At 42.1% G+C, this 26,308-nt stretch overlaps 1 protein-coding gene across 4 annotated transcripts in view; it reads right to left on the bottom strand.

The window, feature by feature from the left end:
* MYO5C (myosin VC) overlaps window positions 1–26,308 on the bottom strand; it is a 117,349-nt gene that overhangs the window by 17,563 nt on the left and 73,478 nt on the right. For 3 of the 4 annotated variants that reach the window (XM_032622234.1, XM_032622235.1, XM_032622236.1), the window contains exons 30-36: window positions 24,978–25,071; window positions 24,230–24,293; window positions 21,769–21,937; window positions 18,491–18,578; window positions 8,300–8,398; window positions 6,723–6,877; window positions 4,714–4,803 (exon numbers count right to left, since the gene is read on the bottom strand). In XM_032622234.1, coding sequence (XP_032478125.1) covers window positions 4,714–4,803; window positions 6,723–6,877; window positions 8,300–8,398; window positions 18,491–18,578; window positions 21,769–21,937; window positions 24,230–24,293; window positions 24,978–25,071 — 759 coding nt within the window. Of the gene's footprint in view, window positions 1–4,713; window positions 4,804–6,722; window positions 6,878–8,219; window positions 8,399–18,490; window positions 18,579–21,768; window positions 21,938–24,229; window positions 24,294–24,977; window positions 25,072–26,308 lie in introns of those variants that run through there. The other variant, XM_032622237.1, reaches the window with a different exon arrangement.

Genomic DNA, 26,308 nt, shown 5'->3' with positions numbered 1-26,308 from the left:
ACCTAAGGAGACAAAAGACCTGTATGCAGAAAATTATAAGACACTGATGAAAGAAATTAAAGATGACACAAACAGATGGAGAGATATACCATGGTCTTGGATTGGAAGAATCAACATTGTGAAAATGACTCTACTACCCAAAGCAATGTACAGATTCAATGCAATCTCTATCAAACTACCACTGGCATTTTTCACAGAACTAGAACCAAAAATTTCACAATTTGTATGGAAACACAAAGACCCCGAATAGCCAAAGCAATCTTGAGAACGAAAAACAGAACTAGAGAAATCAGGCTCCCTGACTTCAGACTATACTACAAAGCTACAGTAATCAAGACAGTATGGTACTGGCACAAAAACAGAAATATAGATCAGGGCTTCCCTGGTGGCGCAGTGGTTGAGAGTCCGCCTGCCAATGCAGGGGACATGGGTTCGTGCCCCGGTCCGGGGATATCCCACATGCCGTGGAGCAGCTGGGCCTGTGAGCCATGGCTGCTGAGCCTGCGCATCCGGAGCCTGTGCTCTGCAATGGGAGAGGCCACAACAGTGAGAGGCCCACGTACCGCAAAAAAAAAAAAAAAAAGAAATATAGATCAGTGGAAAAGGATAAAAAGCCCAGAGATAAACCCACGCACATATGGTCACCTTATCTTTGATAAAGGAGTCAGGAATGTACAGTGGAGAAAGGACAGCCTCTTCAATAAGTGGTGCTGGTAAAACTGGACAGGTACATGTAAAAGTATGAGATTAGGGCTCCCCTGGTGGCGCAGTGGTTGAGAGTCCACCTGCCGATGCAGGGGATGTGGGTTCGTGTCCCGGTCTGGGAAGATCCCACATGCCACAGAGCGGCTAGGCCCATGAGCCATGGCCGCTGAGCCCGTGCGTCCGGAGCTTGTGCTCCACAACGGGAGAGGCCACAACAGTGAGAGGCCCGCGTACCACCAAAAAAAAAAAAAAAACAAAAATTATGAGATTAGATCACTCCCTAATACCGTACACAAAAATAAGCACAAAATGGATTAAAGACCTAAATGTAAGGCCAGAAACTATCAAACTCTTAGAGGAAAGCAGGCAGAACACTCTATAACATAAATCACAGCAAGATCCTTTTTAACCCAGCTCCTAGAGAAATGGAAATAAAAACAAAAATAAACAAATGGGACCTAATGAAACTTCTAAGCTTTTGCACAGCAAAAGAAGCCATAAATGAGACCAAAAGACAACCCTCAGAATGGGAGAAAATATTTGCAAATGAAGCAACTGACAAAGGATTAATCTCCAAGATTTATAAGCAGCTCATGCAGCTCAATAATTAAAGAACAAACAAACCAATCCAAAAATGGGCAGAAGACGTAAATAGACATTTCTCTAAAGAAGATATACAGACTGCCAACAAACGAAAGAATGCTCAACGTCATTAATCATTAGAGAAATGCAAATCAAAACTACAATGAGATATCATCTCACACCAGTCAGCATGGCCATCATCAGAAAATCTAGAAACAATAAATGCTGGAGAGGGTGTGGAGAAAAGGGAACACTCTTCCACTGCTGGTGGGTATCTGAATTGGTACAGCCATCATGGAGAACAGTATGGAGGTTCTTTATAAAACTACAAATAGAACTACCATATGACCCAGCAATCCCACTACTGGGCATATACCCTAAGAAAACCATAATTCAAAAAGAGTCATGTACCAAAATGTTCATTGCAGCTCTATTTACAATAGCCCGGAGATGGAATCAACCTAAGTATCCATCATCGGATGAATGGACAAAGAAGATGTGGCACATATATACAATGGAATATTACTCAGCCATAAAAAGAAACGAAATTGAGCTATTTGTAATTAGGTGGATGGACCTAGAGTCTGTCATACAGAGTGAAGTAAGTCAGAAAGAGAAAGACAAATACCGTATGCTAACACATATATATGGAATTTAAGGAAAAAAATGTCATGAAGAACCTAGGGGTAAGACAGGAATAAAGACACAGACCTACTAGAGAATGGAGTTGAGGATATGGGAAAGGGGAAGGGTAAGCTGTGAGAAAGTGAGAGAGTGACATGGACATATATACACTACCAAATGTAAAATCGATAGCTAGTGGGAAGCAGCCGCATAGCACAGGGAGACCAGCTCGGTGCTTTGTGACCACCTAGAGGGGTGGGATAGGGAGGGTGGGAGGGAGGGAGACGCAAGACGGAAGAGATATGGGAACATATGTATATGTATAACTGATACACTTTGTTATAAAGCAGAAACTAACACTCCCTTGTAAAGCAATTATACTCCAATAAAGATGTAAAAAAAAAAAAGAATAATGTAGACATGTAGAAAATTAAAATACTATCTCTTCTAATGATATTATCATAAGCTTCTACTATAACTCCTATACTTTAAAACTTAATGTCTGATTTGTATCGAATGATTTCTCGATGTTTGTGGTAGCATTTATTTTCTATAACTTACTACACTTGACGCTTAAATGACATGGGTTTGAACTACACGGCTCTACTTACATGCGGATGTTTTCACTATATATGTACTATAGTACCACATGATCCACAGGTGATTCAATCTGTGGATGGGTCAACGGTAAACATTACCGTCCTGTTTATTTCCCTGACAAATATGTGCCTCCAGAGCTACACTTCATTGGAAAACAACTCCCATGGAAGCTCACAGAAAAAACTGCAAAGCACCCAAGGAAATGAACTGCTGTAAGAAGTTGGTAGGTGAATAAGTGAGATTCATAACTTTATAATTAGAGTATAGACCAATCTGAAATATTTTAAAATGTGGGTTCTGGGCTGAATATTTGTCCCCCGCTTCAAATTTATATATTGAAGCCCTAACCTCCAGGGTGGCTATATTTGGAGATGGGGTCTCTAAGGAAGTTACTAAAGTTAAATGAAGTAATAGGGTGGGGTCCTGATCTGATAGGATTAGTGTTCTTACAGAAGGAGACAGCAGAGAGCTCAATCTCTCTTTCTACCCCATGCACTGAGGAAAGGCCATGTGACTACACAGTGAGAAGGTGGCTGTCTGCAAGCCCAGAAGTGAGCTCTCACCAGTGAACCAACCATGCCTGCACCCTGATCTTGGGCTTCTGTCCTCCAGAACTATGAGAAAATAAATTTCTGTTGTTTAGGCCACCTAGTCTGTGCTAGCAGACCAAGCAGACTAATACAATATGTTTAGCATGTTCAAAGAGATAAAAGAGAAAAAAAACCATTAAGAATAGGACATTATAAAAGGCAGAGGTGAAAAAGAACCATTGAAATTTTAGAAATAAAAATACAGTAATTAAAAACCACTCAGACAGGGACAAGAACTTTGTATACATGGCAGAAGGGGGTAAAGAAAGGATTTTTAAAAATGGTGTTGAATAATGCCTCCCATTAAAGCCTCACAGAGGCCAGTTTGTCTTAAATGGGCTGGTCTTCCCCCCTCCCCCTAACATTCCTTTTGGTTAGGGGTTGGATTTTCTTTACTTATTTCTCCTTTTATTCAATAGTACCAGTAGGATTATTTTTATATTTTATTTTACTTTCTCTCCATTGGGACAACTGGCTATCCACATGGAAGAAGATAGGAGATCATTACCTCACATGTCAACTTGGGATAAATAATCATACCAATTTTGGATAAAAGCATAATTATGAACTCTAAATTTGAATTATCAGTTTAGAAGAAAGAATAACTTCATGATCTCAGGGTAGGGAAGAATTTCTTGAACAAGACATTAAATCAGGTATCATAAAAGAACAGGACTGACAGGTTTAAGTACATCAGAATTCAAAAATTATGTCTGACAAAGGACTCCATAAGGAAAAGTGGAAGATAAGCCACAATCTACCCATAATATGTAAAGAACTCTTGCAAATCAATAAGAAAAAAATCACCCTTGAGGAAAATGGAGAACAGATGTGAGTAGGCAATTTAAAAGGCAACCCAAACTGACTAGTAAGCACATGAAATGATGCTTGACCTCACTAGTGATCAAGTAATTACAATTTAAGTCAACAAAGTATCATCTTATGCCATGAGACTAATAAATAATAAAATGTCTGTCAATACCTACTGTTGGTAAAGGTATGAGACACTGGAACCTTTACATACTACTGGTAGGACTATAAAGTGGTATAACCATTTTGCAGAGCAGTGAAAACCCTGAAAGCCATTTTTGCTATTTTAGGTCAATGAAATATTGCTCTGTGAGTACCTGGAGGTGAAGAGCTTCTTTATGATGTCAGGCCCTTGAAAGCAGAGTCAGAATGGCAAAGGATTTGCAGATTATGGAGGAACAATCAGAATCTCATAGTGAGAACAGCTATGAAGAAAATAGGCATGTCGAACTAACAGCTGTATTTTAGAGTGATAACACTAAAAACGTCAGAATTTTACAACCAAAAGGAAAATGAGAAACCACAGAATCTACCTCATGAATTTTAAGTCAAGAAAACGGAGGCTTAGTACCATGCCTGAGGTCTATACTTCTTTCTAGAAGTCTTTTTGCCTGTGACTTCCATTCAGCTGGTGATGTGAAGCTGGTCTCCTGGGTAAGGGGGGAGTAAGAAAGCCAGGTGGAGCAAAAGCTGCCCCTGGAGCTGGGCATCCCAATTCCTAACTCCTATGGTGAGTTCTGGCTCATGAGGAGGTAGGAGACTGGCAGTCGGCATAGAACACAGAGTGGGCAGGCAATCCTACCTCTTCTCCACTGTACTGCTTCAAGCAATTGAGGAAATGACAAGTATTGGAAAGCCAAAAGGACAGCATCTCAAAGTCTTCTAAATGTTCCTTTAAAAAAAAAACAATAAGAAAAGACAAAGTTGGATTTTGGTGTTGGATTTCGTACCTCTGAGCCAAGAACAGACATATCTTACCTGTTTGGTTAGCTGGTGGCTTTTGACCAAAAATAATTCCTTTTTTATTCATTAAGGACTTTATTAAATTTATACTATAAAAATAAGCTCTTATATTTATTTAGCACGTTATGGTTTGCAAAGTATTTCTGTACAGGTTATATCACCTGTTATGATCCTTGAAGCAGGCACTGCAGGAATGCCTGAGAAATGTCTCAGTCCTTGCCCTCCAAAGTTCACATTCTGACTGGTAAGACAGACATGACATATATAGGACACAGTTAAACAGGCGGCCAACAGCCTACGTGATGGGCATAGACTGTGCTACAAAAGCTCAGAGGATGCAGAGATGATGTGGAACGTGGACAGCTGAGCAAACCTCAGGAGAGAGGTGGGAGGATGTCCTCCTTGAAGGAAAGGGGTGGACAGACAAGAGCTTAGCATCGAGGACTCTGTTGGCAAGAACACCCCCGCTTATGGGGCAGGAAGGAGAGGAATGAGCAAAGGAAGCAGAGGTAATAAAGACCAGAGAGATAAAAGGAAAACTGGGCAAGTCCTGGGATTTGAAAGACAATGTCAGAGCGTTTCAAGGAGATGGTGCTACTGTTCAGTCCACTTAAAGAGAATAAAAATTAAGAAAATACCATTGGATTTAGCAAGAGGAATTACTTGTGATCTTTCTGTGGAGTAATGGGGGTAGAAGCCAGATTGCAAGGGGTGAAAAAAAAAGGCACGGTGGCCAAGGGGGTATGTGGACCAAGTGAGGGTTGCTTTAATGTGCTGTGCACTGGAGGGGGAGGGGTGGGAAGCCACTGAAGAAGCTGAGATGGTAGATGCTGGCAAGGAAGGATTTACACTCCTCATGCCATGAGTCTTTCAGTTTCTAAGTATTTAAGCATTCCAGAGCAGCACGATGGGGCAGATACTGTGTGCCCATGACCTGGAACGTAGTGCAAGTGTACCCCGAGAAAACCCAACTTATGAAAATACGGACAGGGAAAGCATGAATTTATGGAAGTCTCTTCTAAGAACACAGTGGTAGCTCCTGTGAAGACAGTGACCATAAAGCACCCAGCACCAAGTCAATGTCAGCTTTCTATTCCTAACTCCTGATGAATAATGAATTCTTAGTATAAAATTTGGTGGGAGGGGGGATAGGGGGGAAGAATTATCCATGCCCTGATGCACTCACTGTTTTTATTCTTCCCTTTTCCTAGAGTATTTAAAATAGGATTTAATTGCTCATGACTTTTCTAGAACACATATTTTACTAAAAGTGAGATAGGACTTCCCCAACTAAAAAAAATTACATATATCTCAAAATCAAACATTACTTCCCATTTGGAAGGGGAATGAAGAATAATGGATCTACATTTTACTGGTCACTTACATATAGGTTATCTTTGTTTCTGGGCTGAGAATAAAAGTACATACTGTGGTTTTATAAGGGAGAATTACATAAATGCCAAGGGAAGAGATGAGTAATTTTTCAGTCCTTCCCATTCCTTGGCATTCACACTTGTTATCTGGCTAGACACATACTCCTTGCAGCCAGCCCCTCTTTGCAGCCCCGGGGGACGGAAGTGGTGGGGTGGTGGCTACCAGGTTGTAGTTTTGCAGGTAAGGATTTGGGGTCCACTGGCAGATCCCCACCCTTAGGGCTCTCTGACCTAAGTTGTCTTTTTCTAACAGCTAGGATTCTTTTCCTGATTTGGCCTCTGACTGGTTTGAGAAATCATGTGGTTGACCAAAGACTGGAGGTGAAGGATGGGAAAAGTACAGGCATCTGGTCATTCCCACAGGTGTTCCTAAAGTAGCCATGATACCAAGGGCCATGTCAAAGGTAGTTCCTACCTTAACCACCTGCTTGATACCATTAATGGTGCTGTTCATGAGGGACTTGAGCATGTTGGCGTCATTCAGAGAGTCTGCGTAGCGTACACACATGAACAGGATGTGAGCTGGCAGCCCGGGGATCATGTTCACCACCACACCGCGGGGCTTCAGGTCTGGAGCAGAGAGAGTCAGCGAGGATTACAGCTGATGATCAGCTCTCCCGATAAGGAACCTATAATGATGGGGCAGGGGTTGTCTGCTTTTCTGTACTTGATGCAGTGCCTGAATGCATAGGGGTGTCTTTTCCCTTTGAGGAGTTCAGGCTGACGGTTTTCTTGGCAAAAATATACATGCAGGTGCCACCTGCTTCTCTTACTTCTCATTTGCAAAGTACCTTCTCTTTTCTAAGGTTGAATAAAGGACAGAATTTCTTATCTCCAAGGTAACAGAGGAACCCCAGTTCCATGCACCCTCACTTCAGCCTCTATGATGAGGATGGAATATGACCTCAGCAATCACATGCATCTGCCTTGAATAGAGAAAACAGGTACACAGCAGTCCTGCAGAGGAGGACCAGCTGGTCTTGAGGAGAGGAGAATGGCTGGAAGGCAGAGTGGGAATGAAGGGAAGATAGAAACTTTACAGAACAAGTTAAAATAAGCAAACACAGGGCTTCCCTGGTGGCGCAGTGGTTGAGAGTCCGCCTGCCGATGCAGGGGACACGGGTTCATGCCCCGGTCCGGGAAGATCCCACATGCCACGGAGCAGCTGGGCCCGTGAGCCATGGCCGCTGAGCCTGCGCTCCGCAACGGGAGAGGCCACAACAGTGAGAGGCCCGTGGTGACAGGGGAACAAAGAGGCCCCACAGCTGTGCACCAGTCAGGGTGGAAAGGAAAGGGTAGGGGTGCTCATGTCCTCTGAGGGGAGTCAATTAGGACATGAGGAGTAAGGCTACATATGGGCTTTCTGCTTTGAGATGTTACAACCCACTGATAGGGAGGCAGCTTTTATCCTTTTCCGTGGAAAACCATGTGGTTTTCATGGTGAAGACAGTCTAGTAAGATTGTTTCTAAGACCACCAACCCTAGAGTATGCCCACTGGGAGATTCCTGTAACAGGTGTGGCTGGAAAGCCTCCATCGTACTGCCTTCAAATAAATTTCTCAGCAGAAGTCAGATGGAACAAAGGAACCACAATTACTTTTTCCATGGCTCCTGTGCTGAGACACAAAGATGAGGAGATGTGTCTTCTACCCTGACCATGTGATGAGACTTGGGAAGAGGTTAGGGCAGCACTTCTCAACTGAAGGCAAGGTATCCCCAGAGGGCATCTGGCAATGTCTGGAGGCATTTCTTATTGTCGTGGCTAGGGGTTGCTACTGGCTTCTACTGAATAGAAGCCAACGACACTGCTCAATATTCTACAGTGCAAAGCCCCTCCCCACCCCAAACAAAGAATTACGTGGTCAACAGTGGTGAGGCTGAGAAGAAGCAGTGGAGGAAGAAGAGGAAATACCCCTGCCAAAGACTGTAGCAATGGCTGATGCTCAAGTTCTCAAAGATAGAGCGAAAATTCAGAGTTCCAGGTTTCACTACCAAGAATGAGGTTTTGGATGAGCTTGGCCTCATCTTCTCTCTTGTATTCCAGCATTCCAAGGTACTCCTTGGGTCCTGAGGACAGGTGCACATCATTGGCTGTAGGCAGAGGCAAACAATCAACTAAATACACAAAAACAACTTTCACCAGCGTTATCATGAGACTACTCTGTCTCTTTCCGTCCCATACTGGCTGGTTTGCCCATAAACTCCTGATAAATGCAAACTTTATTAAATCCTGAAGAATTTCTTCTGGTAGTGATTCTTATCTGTGAGGATATCAATGAGTACAGCTGCTGGTATATATCCTCATGAGTACCTGGTATATATCGAGCACAGTGGGGATATGAAAACGATCCAAGATGATGCTCTTGCCTTCAGGACACTGACATTACAGTTAAAGAAACGAGATTCACAAAACATGTGGTGTGCAAAACACCAAACTGCATGATCCCAAGGTGGCTGGCCTAGCTTCCTATGTGCCATCACAAGGTGCCACAAACTCAGTAGCGTAAAGCACAATTTTTAAAAATATATAATTAAAAAGGTTTCACATTTCTGGAGGTCATAGACTGAAATAGATCTTACACTGCTAAAATCAAAGTGTCAGCAGAGCTGTGTTCCTTCTGGAGGCTCTAGGGGAGAACCCATTTCTTGCCTTTTCCAGCTTCTAGAGGCTGCCCACATGATTTGGCTTGGGGCCACATCACCCTGACCTCTGCTTCTATCACCACATCTTTCTCTCTCTGCTTATATTGTCATATCACCTTCTCTCACCTTGTCATTCCTGCCTCTCTTATAAGGTCTTTTGTGATTATTGTGCATTGAATCCACCTGGATAATCCAGGCGACTCTCCCCAACTCAAGATCCTTCACTTAATCACACCTGCAGAATCCCTTCTGCCATGTAAGGTAACATATTCACAGGCTCCGGGGATTGGGACATGGACATCTTTGGGTGGGCCACAGTCTGCCCTCTGGTCCCCAAAGATTCATGTCCATTCTGAGAGGAGGAGATGTACACAGAAGCATAGGTTAGAAAGACTGTAGACATAGAGAGTCAGAAAGACTGTAGACATAGAGAGTCAGAAAGACTTTAAAGATGCCACGCTGCTGAATTCAAAGATGGTGGAAGAAGCCCACAAGTCAGTAAAAGTGGGTGGCTTCTAGAAGAAGGAAAAGGCAAGAGAACAGAATCTCCCCCTAAAGCCTACAGAAGCCCTGCTGACATGTTGACTTTAACCCTGTGAAGACCATTTTGAACTTCTGACCTCTAGAACTGTAAGACTTGTGTTTTATTAAGCCACTAATTTTATGGTGATCTGTTAGGCAGCCATAGGAAATAAATACAGGGGACATAAGACATTACACATAGGTAGGTTGGAACTGTTGAAAATTTCTCCTTGAAGGAGGCAGCACTCCAGTTGGGCCAAGAAAAGTGAGTAGGCTCTGATGGATGAAAAGATAATCCAGGTAAAGAGTTAACAGAACTCTCTTCTACTGCGTGAGAGTCTGTCCTGTTGACTTACTAGCTCTGTTCCCTTGGAGACTGATAAAGGTAGAATGTTAACTGTTTTACTAAGCAACCTACTTATGCTAAGAATAACCTCTGATTGCTGAACTGCATCTGGACTGGGAAGAACAATAAATGAAGCAGAAATACATGATAAGAACATCATACTTTGGGTATTCTTAAGTGTGGTCACTTGTACCTGACCATACTCCTTGGGAGCTAGTGCCACCTATGGAGTGTCCAAAAGGTACTGGCTTCCTGACCACAGCCCTGTGAATGAGCTTGGAGACAGACACTCCAGCCCCAGCTAAGCCTTCAGATGACTGCATCCCTGCTGATGACTTCACTGTAACTCAGAGCGAGGACCACCCAGCTAAGCCCCTTATGGATTCTTGACCTTCAGAACTGTGTTTTTCTTGTACATCTTTATTGGAGTATAATTGCTTTACAACGGTGTGTTAGTTTCTGCTTTATAACAAAGTGAATCAGCTATACGTATACATATGTTTCCATATCTCTTCCCTCTTGCATCTCCCTCACTCCCACCCTCCCTATCCCACCCCTCTAGGTGGTCACAAAGCACCGAGCTAATCTCCCTGTGCTATGTGTCTGCTTCCCACTAGCTATCTATTTTACGTTTGGTAGTGTATATATGTCCATGCCACTCTCTCACTTCGTCCCAGCTTCCCCTTCCCCTTCCACATGTCCTTAAGTCCATTCTCTACATCTGCGTCTTTATTCCTGCTAAATTTTGGGATAGTTTGTTATATGATGATAGATACATGATACAGGAAGGAAAGCTGATGTATTCCACTTTAGACACACTGGGTTGGAGGTGATAATAGAAAGGTGAAGGAGTAGTCTTAAGAGGCAAAAAGGGACTGGGACTCAGGAAAAGTGAGGAATGGCAGGTGGATTTTGGAAGTCCTTATGTAGCGATGGCAGTTCCTTCATTCATTCCAACAATGGGGACACCACTGGGCAATGGGAAGGACAGACATGGTCTCTGCCCTCATGAGGGCAGACTGACCTTTATCATTAATTATTGAAGCGGAAAGATCCTCATTTTGGTTTTGGACATATTAAATGTGAGGTGAGAGCTGAATAAATAATAGTAAAGGAGCTCTTCAAAGAAAGGAATATAGTAAAAAGAACAGAGAACTGAAGATACAGCCTTAGTGATAACGGTTGGGAGGAAGAAGCAATACTGAACAAAAGAGTAAAGGGAGTTAGAAGAGAGAAGTCAGAAAAGTTCAGTGACACAGAAGCGGATGAAGGGAGAGAGAACTTCAAGATGGCAGAGAAGTAAGACGTGATCACCTTCCTCCCCACAAATACACCAGAAATACATCTACATGTGGAACAACTCCTACAGAACACCTACTGAATGCTGGCAGAAGACCTCAGACTTTCCAAAAGATATATATATAAATTTTTTCCTTTTTCTCTTTTTGTGAGTGTGTATGTGTATGCTTCTTTCTGTGATTTTGTCTGTATAGCTTTGCTTTTACCATTTGTCCTAGCGTTCTGTCTGTCCATTTTTGTTTTTGTTTTTTTGTATAGTTTTTAGAGCTTGTTATCATTGCTGGATTTGGGTTTTTCTTGTTTTTTTGTTTTTTGCAGTACGCGGCCCTCTCACTGTTGTGGCCTCTCCCATTGCGGAGCACAGGCTCCGGACGCGCAGGCTCAGCAGCCATGGCTCACGAGACCAGCCGCTCCGCACATGTGGGATCTTCCTGGAGTGGGGCACGAACCCGTGTCCCCTGCATCGGCAGGCAGACTCTCAACCACTGCACCACCAGGGAAGCCCTGTATTTGTTTTTTGGTTTGGCTGCTCTCTTCTTTCTTTCTTTTTTTTTAAATTACTTTTTAATTTTTAAAAATTTTTAATAATTTATTTTAATTTTTTATTTTAATAACTTTTTTTTCTTTCTTTCTTTTGTTCTCCCTTTTCTTCTGAGCCGTGTGGCTGACAGCATCTTGGTGCTCCAGCCAGGTGTAAGGCCTGTGCCTCTGAGGTGGGATAGCCGAGTTTAGGACATTGGTCCACCGGATACTTCCCGTCTCCATGTAATATCAAACGGCGAAAGATCTCCGAGAGATCTCCATCTCAACGCTAAGACCCAGCTCCACTCAACGACCAGCAAGCTACAGTGCTGGACACCCTGTGCCAAACAACTAGCAAGACAGGAACACAACCCCACCCATTAGCAGAGAGGCTGTCTAAAATCATAATAAGGTCTCAGGTACCCTAAAACATACCACTGGACGCGGTCCTGCCCACCAGAAAGACAAGATCCAGCCTCATCCACCATAACACAGGCACCAATCCCTTCCACCAGGAAGCCTACACAACCCACTGAACCAACCTTACCCACTGGGGGCAGACATCGAAAACAACATGAACTATGAACCTGCAGCCTGTGAAAAGGAGACCCCAAACACAGTAAGTAAGTTAAGCAAAATGAGAAGACAGAGAAACACACAGCAGATGAAGGAGTAAGGTAAAAACCCACCAGACCAAACAAATGAAGAGGAAACAGGCAGTCTACCTGAAAAAGAATTCAGAGTAATGATAGTAAAGATGATCCAAAATCTTGGAAATAGAATGGAGAAAATACAAGAAACGTTTAACAAGGACCTAGAAGAACTAAAGCAAACAATGATGAACAACACAATAAATGAAATTAACAATCCTCTAGAAGGAATCAATAGCAGAATAACTGAGGCAGAAGAATGGATAAGTGACCTGGAAGATAAAATAGTGGAAATAACTGCTGCAGAGCAGAATAAAGAATGAAAAGAACTGAGGACAGTCTCAGAGACCTCTGGGACAACATCAAACATACCATCATTTGAATTATAGGGGTCTCAGAAGAAAAAAAGAAAAAGAAAGGGACTGAGAAAATACTTGAAGAGATTATAGTTGAAAACTTCCCTAATATGGGAAAGGAAATAATCAAGTCCAGGAGGCACAGAGAGTCCCATGCAGGACACATCCAAGGAGAAACATGCTAGGACACATATTAATCAAACTTTCAAAAACTAACATCAAAGAAAAAATATTAAAAGCAGCAAGGGAAAAACAACAAATAACATACAAGGGAATCCCCATAAGGTTAACAGCTGATCTTTCAGCAGAAACTCTGCAAGCCAGAGGGAGTGGCAGGACATATTTAAAGTGATGAAAGGGAAAACCCTACAACCAAGATTACTCTACCCAGCAAGGATCTCATTCAGATTCGACAGAAAAATTGAAACCTTTACAGACAAGCAAAAGCTAAGAGAATTCATCACCACCAAACCAGCTTTACAACAAAGGCTAAAGGAACTTATCTGGGCAGGAAACACAAGAGAACAAAAAGACCTAAAATAACAAACCCAAAACAATTAAGAAAATGGTCATAGGAACATACATACTGATAACTACCTTAAATGTAAATGGATTAAATGCACCAACCAAAAGACATAGACTGGCTGAATGGATACAATAACAGGACCCGTATATATGCTGTCTACAAGAGACCCACTTCAGACCTAGGGACACATACAGACTGAAAGTGAGGGGATGGAAAAAGTTATTCCATGCAAATGGAAGGCAAAAGAAAGCTGGAGTAGCAATTCTCATATCTGACAAAGTAGACTTTAAAACAAAGACTATTATAAGAGACAAAGAAGGACACTACGTAATGATGAAGGGATCAATCAAAGAAGAAGACATAACAATTGTAAACATTTATGCACCCAACATAGGAGCACCTCAGTACATAAGGCAACTGCTAACAGCCATAAAAGGGGAAATCAACAGTAACACAATCATAGTAGGGAACTTCAACACCCCGCTTTCACCAATGGACAGATCATCCAAAATGAAAATACAGTTTAATGATGCATTAAACACGATGGACTTAATTGATATTTATAGGACATTCCATCCAAAAAAACCAGAATACACTTTCTTCTCAAGTGCTCATAGAACATTTTCCAGGATAGATCGTATCTTGGGTCACAAATGAAGCTCTGGTAAATTTAAGAAAATTGAAATTGTATCAAGTATCTTAACCAACCGTGACTATCAATTACAGGGAAAAAATCTGTAAAAAATACAAACACATGGAGGCTAAACAACAAACTACTAAATAACCAAGAGATCACTGAAGAAGTCAAAGAGGAAATCAAAAAATACCTAGAAACAAATGACAATGAAAACACAATGACCCATAACCTATGGGATGCAGCAAAGGCAGTTCTAAGAGGGAAGTTTATAGCTATACAATCCTACCTTAAGAAATAAGAAACATCTCAAATAAACAACCCAACCTTACAACTAAAGCAATTAGAGAAAGAAGAACAAAAAAACCCCAAAGTTAGTAGAAGGAAAGAAATCATAAAGATCAGATCAGAAATAAATGAAAAAGAAATGAAGGAAACAACAGCAAAGATCAATAAACTAAAAGCTGGTTCTTTGAGAAGATAAACAAAATTGATAAACCATTAGCTAGAATCATCAAGGAAAAAAGGGAGAAGACTCAAATCAATAGAATTAGAAATGAAAAAGCAGAAGTAACAACTGACACTGCAAAAATACAAAGGACCATGAGAGATTACTACAAGCAACTGTATACCAATAAAATGGACAACCTGGAATAAATGGACAAATTCTTAGAAAGGCACAACCTTCCGAGACTGAACCAGGAAGAAATAGAAAATATAAACAGACCAGTCACAAACACTGAAGTTGAGACTGTGATTAAAAATCTTCCAATAAACAAAAGCCCAGGACCAGATGGCTTCACAGGTGAATTCTATCAAATATTTAGAGAAGAGCTAACACCCGTCCTTCTCAAACTCTTCCAAAATATAGAAGAGGGAGGAACACTCCCAAACTCATCCTACGAGGCCACCATCACCCTGATACAAAAACCAGACAAAGATGTCACAAAGAAAGAAAACTACAGGCCAATATCACTGATGAACATAGATGCAAAAATTCTCAGCAAAATACTAGCAAACAGAATTCAACAGCACATTAAAAGGATCATACACCATGATCAAGTGGGGTTTATCCCAGGAATGCAAGCATTCTTCAAAATATGCAAATCAATCAATACAATAAACCATATTAACAAATTGAAGGAGAAAAACTATATGATCATCTCAATCGATGCAGAAAAAACTTTCAACAAAATTCAACACACATTTATGATAAAAACCCTCCAGAAAGTAGGCATAGAGGGAACTTACCTCAACATAATAAAGGCCATGTATGACAAACCCACAGCCAACATCATTTTCAATGGTGAAAAACTGAAACCATTTCCTCTAAGATCAGGAACAAGACAAGGTTGCCCACTCTCACCACTCTTATTCAACATAGTTTTGGAAGTTTTAGCCACAGCAATCAGAGAAGAAAAAGAAATAAAAGGAATCCAAATCAGAAAAGAAGAAGTAAAACTGTCACTGTTTGCAGATGACATGATACTATACATAGAGAATCCTAAAGATGCTACCAGAAAACTACTAGAGCTAATCAATGAATTTGGGAAAGTAGCAGGATACAAAATTAATGCACAGAAATCTCTGGCATTCTTATACACTAATGATGAAAAATCTGAAGGAGAAAGTAAGGAAACACTCCCATTTACCACTGCAACAAAAAGAATAAAATATCTAGGTATAAACCTACCTAAGGAGACAAAAGACCTGTATGCAGAAAATTATAAGACACTGATGAAAGAAATTAAAGATGATACAAACAGATGGCGAGAGATACCATGTTCTTGGATTGGAAGAATCAACTCTGTGAAAATGACTCTACTACCCAAAGCAATCTACAGATTCAATGCAATCCCTATCAAACTACCAATGGCGTTTTTCACAGAACTAGAACAACAAATTTCACAATTTGTATGGAGACACAAAAGACCCTGAATAGCCAAAGCAATCTTGAGAAAGAAAAACGGAGCTGAAGGAATCAGCCTCTCAGACTTCAGACTATACTACTTAAAGCTACAGTAATCAAGACAGTATGGTACTGGCACAAAAACAGGAATATAGATCAATGGAACAGGATAGAAAGCCCAGAGATAAGCCCACGCACATATTGTCACATTATTTTTGATAAAGGAGGCAAGAATATATGATGGAGAAAAGACAGCCTCTTCAATAAGTGGTGCTGGGAAAACTGGACAGCTACACGTAAAAGAATGAAATTAGGACACTCCCTAAAACCATACACAAAAATAAACTCAAAATAGATTAAAGACCTAAATGTAAGGCCAGACACTATCAAACTCTTAGAGGAAAACACAGGCAGAACACTCTATTACATAAATCACAGCAAGATCCTTTTTCACCCATCTCCTAGAGATATGGAAATACAAACAAACAAATGGGACCTAATGAAACTTAAAAGCTTTTGCACAGCAAAGGAAATCATAAACAAGACCAAAAGACAACCCTCAGAATGGGAGAAAATATCTGCAAATGAAGCAACTGACAAAGGATTAGTCTCCAAAATTTACAAGCAGCTCACACAGCTCAATAACAAAAAAAACAAACAACCCAATCCAAAAATGGGCAGAAGACCCAAACAGACATTTCTCCAAAGAAGATATACAGATTGCCAACAAATACATGAAAGAATGCTCAACATCATTAATCATTGGAGAAATGCAAATCAAAACTACAATGAGATATCACCTCACACCGGTCAGAATGGCCATCATCAGAAAGTCTAGAAACAATAAATGCTGGAGAGGGTGTGAAGAAAAGGGAACACTCTTGCACTGTTGGTGGGAATGTAAATTGATACAGCCGCTATGGAGATCAGTATGGAGGTTCCTTAAAAAACTAAAAATAGAATTACCATATGACCCAGCAATCCCACTACTGAGCATATACCCTAAGAAAACCATAATTCAAAAAGAGTCATGTACCAAAATGTTCATTGCAGCTCTATTTACAATAGCCAGGACATGGAGGCAACCTAGGTGTCCATCATTGGATGAATGGATAAAGGTGTGGCACACGTATACAATGGAATATTACTCAGCCATGAAAAGAAATGAAATTGAGATATTTGTAGTGAGGTGGATGGACCTAGAGTCTGTCATAGAGAGTGACGTAAGTCAGAAAGGAAAAACAAATACCATATGCTAACACATATATATGGAATCTAAGAGAAAAAAAAAAAGGTCATTAAGAACCTAGGGGTAAGATGGGAATAAACATACAGACCTACTAGAGAATGGACTTGAGGATATGGGGAGGGAGAAGGGTAAGCTGTGACAAAGTGAGAGTGGCATGGACATATATACACTACCAAACGTAAAACAGATAGCTAGTGGGAAGCAGCCGCATAGCACAGGGAGATCAGCTCGGTGGTGTGGGGGTGGGTGGGATAGGGAGGGTGGGAGGGAGGGAGATGCAAGAGGGAAGAGATATGGGAACATATGTATATGTATAACTGATTCACTTTGTTATAAAGCAGAAACTAACACACCATTGTAAAGCAATTATACTATACTCCAATGAAGGTGTTTAAAAAAAAAAAAAAGAGCCATGTACCACAATGTTCATTGCAGCTCTATTTACAATAGCCAGGACATGGAAGCAACCTAAGTGTCCATCAGCAGATGAATGGACAAAGAAGATGTGGCACATATATACAATGGAATATTACTCAGCCATAAAAACAAACAAAATTGAGTTATTTGTAGTGAGGTGGATGGACGTAGATTCTGTCATACAGAGTGAAGTAAGTCAGAAAGAGAAAAACAAATACCGTGTGCTAACACATATATATGGAATCTAATAAAGAAAAAACAAATGGTTCTGAAGAACCTAGGGGCAGGACAGGAATAAAGATGCAGATGGAGAGAATGGACTTGAGGACATGCAGAAGGGGAAGGGTAAGCTGGGACAAAGTGAGAGAGTGGCATGGACATATATACACTACCGAATGTAAAATAGCTAGCTAGTGGGCAGCAGCCACATAGCACAGGGAGATCAGCTCAGTGCTTTGTGACCACCTAGAAGGGTGAGATAGGGAGGGTGGGAGGGAGACGCAAGAGGGAGGAGATATGGGGATATATGTATAGCTGATTCACTTTGTTATACAGCAGAAACTAACACACCATTGTAAGGCAACTGTACTCCAATAAAGATGTAAAAAAAAAAAAGAAGCGTGTGAAGGAAAGAAAGGCAGAGGGTCCTTTTCCCAGGAGCTCATGAGGACACTCAGTGTGCAGTTCAATCCATGTTTAGGACTGCTGTCCAGCTTCTTAGTTGTCTACTTCTTTTTTCTAATAGAAACTGGGATATTGATTCCATGTCACTGAGAGAGGAAATAAATTTTAAAGCCATTAAATTTGAAACTTTTTCACAGTTTCATTTTTACAAGGAGAGAGCTAACAGAGAAAGAGGTTAAAAGTAGTCATTCCAGGGTGTCCCTTACAATTGCATGAGCATATCTGGTATCATCTGAGAGGTGGTGAGCTATCTTCCTGCCTTGAAGGATCCTTCCATTAGCCCATCACTGAGCCCCAAATCCACCAGTTGAGACCCATTCCTTTGGTTTTCAAATTCTTTGGACCACATCAGGAAATAACATGTCAACACATGTGGACCTTAGCTGAAAGTTCAAAAAATAGGAAACTGAATGCTATTTTTCCTACCTTTTTCAATTGTCTTGGTTAGAGTCTTCACTTGATCTTGTAACTTTTTAATCACTCTGTCCTTCATGTCTAACACTTCTTCAAGATCCTACAGAAATCAAAAGAAACAAAGACATGAGCTCCGAAGCATCTTAACCTATTTTTTTAAATTTATTTTTTTATTTTTGGTTGTGCTGGGTCTTCATTTCTGTGCGAGGGCATTCTCTAGTTGCGGCAAGCCGGGACCACTCTTCATCACGGTGTGCGGGCCTCTCACTATCGCAGCCTCTCTTGTTGCGGAGCACAGGCTCCAGACGCGCAGGCTCAGTAGTTGTGGCTCATGGGCCTAGTTCCTCCGCGGCATGTGGGATCTTCCCAGACCAGGGCTCGAACCTGTGTCCCCTGCATTGGCAGGCAGATTCTCAACCACTGCACCACCAACGAAGCCCCTTAACCTATTTTTTGATAATAGCTTTACTGAACTATAATTCACATACCAAACAGTTCACCCATTTGAAGTGTACACTCAATGGTTTTTAGTATACTCAGTTGTGCAACCATCACTACCATCTAATTCCAGAATACTTTCATCACATCAGAAAGAAATACGTAACTTTTAGCTGGCACCCCTTTGTCCTCCTATTCCTTTCTAGCCCTTGGCAACCACTAATCTACCTTCTGTGTCTACATAGTTGCCTGTTCTGGACATCTAATATACATGGAATCATACAATATGTGGCCTTTCATGTTTGGCTTCTTTCAGTTGGCATAATGTTTTCAAGGTTCATCCATGCTGTAGCAGGTATCAGTACCTCACTCCTTTTCGTGGCTGAATAACATCCTATTGTACGGATAGACCACAGTTAACTTGATCTAATTTTCCCTTAATAAATTAATGCCCATTGTAGAGAATTTAAAAATATGCATGTGTGCAAATGGGCTCTCTGGATGTCAGAAGCTGCAGGTGGAGAAACTTCAGAGATTTGGGTCCTGGCTTTGCATCTCCTTCCTGATAAGGGGGTGGCCCAGCCTATGCTGAATTTGGCTCAAGAACCAGGAGAGTCTTGGATGCCTACAAATATTTCCTATAAAGGGCAGAGAGTGTTTAGGTTCTTCCTGAATTCCAAGGGCTTTGACACAGAAAGGATTCAGGCTTCTCTGCTCCAGCAATGCCTACCACGCAGTCAGTCACTGCAGCTTGGGCTCTCGGGTGACTCTCAGAGCCAAGGGAAGTTGTGCTGTGTCTACTCAGTGGCCACCTGTCCCCACTACAGTTCTGTGTCTCTGTTAGACACATGAGGAACTTTATCTGGCCTTACAAGTGGGGAGGTGGGTACAGTTTCTTCCTTTCTATTTCAGCCTATTTTATAATATATCTAATAATAAAAGAGTTACCCATCAATCCTGGAGAACTTGGAGGAAATCACTGTTCACATTTTGATTTATTTCATTCTTATTTCCCCCCTCATATGGCACATATACAGTGTATAAAATTGGGTCATACTGCATGTAAAGTTTTACATCCTATGTTTCTCTCTCATTATACTGCAGGTAGTTCCCTCCGTCATTGATAATATACCAAACTGTCATTTTAATGGCTAAGTCATATGATACATAATCACTTAATCTACCCACTACTGTTGGACATCCTTTCATTTACTTATTTTTTCTGTGACTAATAACACTATTAGTCTCATTTGTGGGCAAAATCGCCACCTAAGATACAGAAATTATATTATTTTGTTGCATATTCATCTATTCACTTGTAACACTGAGGCTACTGACTGGTTCAGGAATAGTGTGTTAAAACGAACACGGAGATATGACTGGTCCCCAGCTCCATGCACTGGGGAAGAAACAGGTCCAGCCCTTCCCTGCCTGGGAGGAGAGCCATACACACGAGGTGGGGGGCCCCTGAGGACGGGCGCTGAGTGGGACCTCACTCCTCCCGCAGCATCAGAAACAAACTCACACAAATCCCACACAACTCAGGGATTGACAACACCCAGAGCTACATGCTCACAGCTGAGTGAAGGCTCACACAGGACAAGCTGTGCAACACACATGATCACCCACCTACCCTCTCCCTCACCACTGGCTCCTGCTGGGACCCCAGGGACACACACGCAGGCACAGCAGCAGAAGGTGGGACAGCCTCTCTCATTTAGCAGGCAGTTTCTCATCCAGTGTGATTTGAGAAACTTATTCTCTGAGAAAGGTGTACGCCCCCTCAAAAAAGATGGTCATCATCCAGGTGCCCTGACTGGAATGTGTTACTTCCTATTAAATGTTAAACTCTGTGGATTCCTCTTCAAACTTAAATCCTGACGTGGCAAAATGTGACTTTACCCTATCATGTATTTTTCTTGTGAGATAGGAAATGGGGGACCCTGACAGGGAGCAGGGCCTGTGGACATGTGCAGGCTGACCAATGCCTGGGTGAGCCCTCCCCTGGTCATGGTCTTGGAGGTTGCCAGGCCAGGAAGGGGCCTGTGAGCATCCACCACCCAGGAAAGCACCCAGTCTGCTACTTCGGTGCTTCTCATTCTTGTGGGTTTCACACACCAATAAAATTTCAAAAGAATTGCTGGAAGCTGACAGAGTTGCCAAATATCATTTTGACAAGGGCATTGACAATCTGATGAAGATTTTCACAAGTTAAAAAGTTAGTCATCGGCTTCCCTGGTGGCGCAGTGGTTGAGAGTCCGCCTGCCGATGCGGGAGACATGGGTTCGTGCCCTGGTCCAGGAAGATCCCACATGCCGCGGAGCGGCTGGGCCCGTGAGCCATGGCCGTTGAGCCTGCCCGTCCGGAGCCTGTGCTCCGCAACGGGAGAGGCTGCAACAGTGAGAGGTCCGCGAACCGCAAAAAAAAAAGTTAGTCATCTACTATCATGATCATTGCATAGAAGAACATTTTGACTCTGAAAACTGCAGGAAGGGCACACACCCCCATAAGCAAGCAGAGGCCTTTGCTGGGGTAAGCTCTGCTCAGAGAAGGTCACACATCAGCCTATCACCCTCAAGGTGCTCTGGGCCAGGGCATCGTCATCTCAGATGGGTGCCGTCCATGGGACAGTGCTCAGGTCCTCACCACCCGTCCTCTCTCAGCCGTCGTCAATCCCCAGGCTCCCCTGAGGCAGCTGTAACCTCAGAGACCACCTGTCCTTTGAGATAAGGAAACAGACTGCTCTGGTGGGAGGCAGATGCTGCTCATCGGATGCTTTAGGTGGCCGGACCCCCTTCAGTGATGCCTGCTTATGCAGGTATCACTTATCAACAAGTGACAAAACTCCTCACCCCGTGCTCCACAGTGAGGCGAGATGCTTCCTGCCGGAAACTACTCTTGACTTCACTTTCAGTTTCAAATTGTTTCCTCAAGTGCTCGCTGGCCTCCTGCATTTCTTGAATCTTATCCATCAGCTTCTCTTTCTCTTTGGTATGCATTTCATTTGGGGCTCCTATGGTTCTGAGAAAAGGATTAGGAAATTTTGGTATCAGTTTGACCGTCATGGAAATGTCTCTCATTGTCACATCAAGCAGTGATATTTCCAAAGATGGCAAAATACTTTGGCCACTTTATGTGTAAAGCAAGTGGTACCTGAATAGGGGAGTGCTCAAAGTGGGAGGAAGAGATCAGGGTTCGTGGGGTATAAAAGTCCACGTCTGCTCCAGTCTCCTTAACCTGATAAGAAGTTCCTGTCCCCACCTGCCTACACCCTTTGACTCCTCCCACAGGACGTCCATACCCACTTACACCGTTATGACCAAAAGCTCTATAATTATCTCCTTTGTGAAAAGACTGGGAACAGGTACTCCAAAACCCAGCGATCAGAGACAGAAGAAAAACCCATCCAAAGAATTCCAAAATGGTGCTCACCACTTTCCTACTGTTTCGGGCCCTCATTTGGCCCCAATCCTACCAAAGAAGTCACATGATGAAAAATGCTCTCTGGGACACAGAGTGTCCATTTACTGTTCTTAAAATCAAGTATCTCAAGGATTTTTAAATTGGAATGGAACACTGATGACAAATTTGACATCTATTCCTCCGATGATTTAAATAATAATATGGGAGTCAATTTTAATCTGATGAGGATGACTTAGAAATGACTGTGAATAAAATTCACAGTGAAGAAGTCAGGGTAACTGACTTCTCTGAAGATTATAAAGTTTTACAAAATATTTTTACCATACAAAACTGCAATCTAATCTAAGTTATAAAAATATTATTTGATATAAGCAATGTTTTGTGGTATGGGAAAACATTAGGATATAAAATGGTACCTTACTAATGAGTGTGAGACTCTAAAACTGTAATTCTAACTTGAGTTATGTATAAATAAGTAAATCTATATTTTATTACAAAAGCACTGAATTAAAATAGCTTCAAAAACATTTTTAGAAAAGGGAACCCTCTTGCACTGTTGGTGTGAATGTAAATTGATACAACCACTATGGAGAACAGTATGGAGGTTCCTTAAAAAACTAAAAATAGAATTACCATATGACCCAGCAATCCCACTACTGGGCATATACCCTGAGAAAACCATAATTCAAAAGGAGTCATGTACCACAATGTTCATTGCAGCTCTATTTACAATAGCCAGGACATGGAAGCAACCTAAGTGTCCATCGACAGATGAATGGATAAAGAAGATGTGGCACATATATACAATGGAATATTACTCAGCCATAAAAAGAAATGAAATTGAGTTATTTGTAGTGAGGTGGATGGACCTAGAGTCTGTCATACAGAGTGAAGTCAGTCAGAAAGAGAAAAAGAAATACCGTATGCTAACGCATATATATGGAATCTAAAAAAAAAATGGTTCTGATGAACCTAGGGGCAGGACAGGAATAAAGACGTAGATGTAGAGAATGGACTTGAGGACATGAGGAGGGGGAAGGGTAAGCTGGGACAAAGTGAGAGAGTAGCATTGACATATATACACTACCAACTGTAAAACAGATAGCTAGTGGGAAGTAGCCGCATAGCACAGGGAGATCAGCTGGGTGCTTTGTGACCACCTAGAGGGGTGGGATAGGGTGGGTGGGAGGGAGAAGCAAGAGGGAGGAGATATGAGGATATATGTACACATGCATCTGATTCACTTTGTTATACAGCAGAAACTAACACACCACTGTAAAGCAATTATACCCCAATAAAGATGTTAAAAAAAAAACCCAAAAAACAAAAAATCCCATCATTTTAAAAAAAGTATCTCAACAAGCTGGTGGCAAAACATTTTCCTCACAAGGCTCTACCAGGCCCTCTGTTGGTCAGGATGTAACCTGGGGGGTTTATCGATGAAGATTCTCTATCAACATGGATTTTAAGCCTTACCCTAAGTGGTCTGCTGAGAGAGAAACTGTTCTCTTTCACATGATCTTATGTTATCAATTTTTTCTGAAGACATGATTCATGTGTATGGCATAATGTTCTAGGGGTATAAAAGTCTACACAGTGAAAAGTAAATGTCCTCCCTCCCCTATGCACCAGCCACCCAGTTACCCTCCCTGCAGGCAACCAATGTTTTGTTTCATTTCTCATACACCCTCCCAGAGAAGGGTGTGTGTGTGTGTGTGTGTGTGTACACAAGTATTTCTTTTCTTCACACTTGAATGCTAACAAATTATATCTCTTAATTAACACCTTGCTTTTTTGGTTTAATAACCTTTCTTTGGTATCACCCACAATTTCAGAAAAGAAAAGCATTACATGAAGGTGAACCTGAGGTACATGCACAATGATACTTACTTTCTTTGCGTTCCTTCCTCTTCCTGATTGTGATTCAACTGTTTAGACAACTCTTCCAGTTGCCCTATAATGAGAAGAACTATCAGTCCTTTGGTGGCCATGTCACTGCATTCTGATTTGGGTTTGGTCGTATTTTCATATTTTCAGATATCGGGGTTCTAAACTGTACCCAGCTACAGATTAGGTTTTATGTGGTCTCAACAGCGTTTAAAAACTTTTCAAGCCATTATTTAAAAATTGTGATATTTCACATAAAAACCTGGATTTCTGGTTTTTCTTTAAAAATAGGAATATCAAGCAATACTGGGGCCCAAATTCTTACTTGCCAACAATCAATGGACCCTGGAGGCAGCTGCCGCCTTTAAATGCCTATGAACTTTAATGTACTATCCACCCAGCCCACTTCTCACTTTTCCTTTTTTTTTTTTTTTTCAGTACGCGGGCCTCTCACTGTTGTGGCCTCTCCCGTTGCAGAGCACAGGCTCCGGACACGCAGGCTCAGCGGCCATGGCTCACGGGCCAAGCCGCTCCGCGGCATGTGGGATCTTCCCGGACCGGGGCACGAACCCGCGTCCCCTGCACCGGCTGGCGGACTCTCAACCACTGTGCCACCAGGGAAGCCCCCACTTCACACATTTATGTCACCTGCCTGGCTCCATGGAGAATCAGTTTGATGATGATTTTTTTGGTCATTTCCTGGATGCAGGAAACCATTTTCTAAAAGCAGCTTCATGAGGGTTCCAGTTACCTTTCATGTTTTCAGCTTGTTCATTCAGGCGGATTTCAAGATCTTGCTTCTGTTTCTCCAGTTCTGCAATTTGCTGTTTAAAGTCTGGGATCATCTTTAGAGAAGAATTAGAAATATTAGAATACTTTCACGTATAAACTTTAAAATCTCAGAGCTGCTCAGAAGCAAACTAAACCGTCTAGGTCATTAACCCCATGGAACACACGTCTAGTATAGTTGTGTAAGAGGGCTAGCCAAAGCATAGACTGGATTTATGGAATGTTTGTTTTTTTTTTTACCTCAAGACCTATATAGTCACGAGAAATACCAGCATGCTCAGGGTGAGCGGTTCTCACATAGCTACAACCCTCCACATCTCCAAGGTCTCCTGGAGAGAAGGAAGTGTACATCTGGGAGGGCATACGGGAATTCTCCGCTGAGTTGAGGGAGGGATGATGTGATGAAATGGCAGCCAGTCTCTTTGGCCCAGGCCCAGAGACATTATCTCCTCATCTAGAAACAGGAGAATCATCTCAAAGGGGTCCTACCGTGCCCTCTGAATTCCAGGCTGTGCATGGCTCTGTTATCAGAGGTCTGGAATGATCCAATGTTTCATAATCCTCTGTCTTTGTCTAGCTAATATTTGTTTAAATGTCCATCATTTCCACCCCAGTCATGTACGGAGAGTTTTTCTATTGTGCGAGTTTATGAAAACACCCCTGCCTCTGAAGTCCGAATGAAAAATACTTGTTTGACTGTGCAATTGGATTTCACTGCAAATTCCTCATAAAAGCGTCACCCAAGGAATAAACAAAGACGTGCAGGTCCTTAACTACCGTTCCATATGTCTGCTGTGCCCAGGGTCACATATGCGCACGTGTTTACACAGCACTGAGATTTCCTAATGCTTCCAGGCTATAGGGGGAGGAGGAGGGACCAGTAAAGAAGTTAGAGAAGCAGCAGCCAGCAGGCGGGATGAGAAGCCTGGGAGACCACAGTGTCCTGGAAGCCAGCAGAACAGAAAGGAGGGAGAGGGAGTCATTAACGCCACCAAGTGCTGCTGAGAGACTTAGACGAGGGTGGAAAGGAACCCTCTGTGCTCAGCCCCAGGCAGATTCAGTTAGTGGGAGAGGCAGCCCACAGAACGGGGTGGCCACAGAGTAAATGGGAGGTGAGTGGAGAAATCACAGCCAGGTGGCAAGGAGAAGTGTGGCCAAGCCCCCCAGAGAAATGGGGCGGTGGCTGCAAGGGGTGTGGGGTTAAGAAAGGATTGTTTTTGTTGAGAAGGTTCCTAAGGTATTTCTTCATGCCAGTAGACATGAGTGAGAAGAAAGGATGAGACAAATGGCAGT

The sequence above is a fragment of the Phocoena sinus genome, chromosome 2 (genome assembly GCF_008692025.1).
Source record: "Phocoena sinus isolate mPhoSin1 chromosome 2, mPhoSin1.pri, whole genome shotgun sequence".
NCBI classification, from domain to species: domain Eukaryota; kingdom Metazoa; phylum Chordata; class Mammalia; order Artiodactyla; family Phocoenidae; genus Phocoena; species Phocoena sinus.
This window is presented reverse-complemented; position numbering and strand designations above follow the sequence as displayed.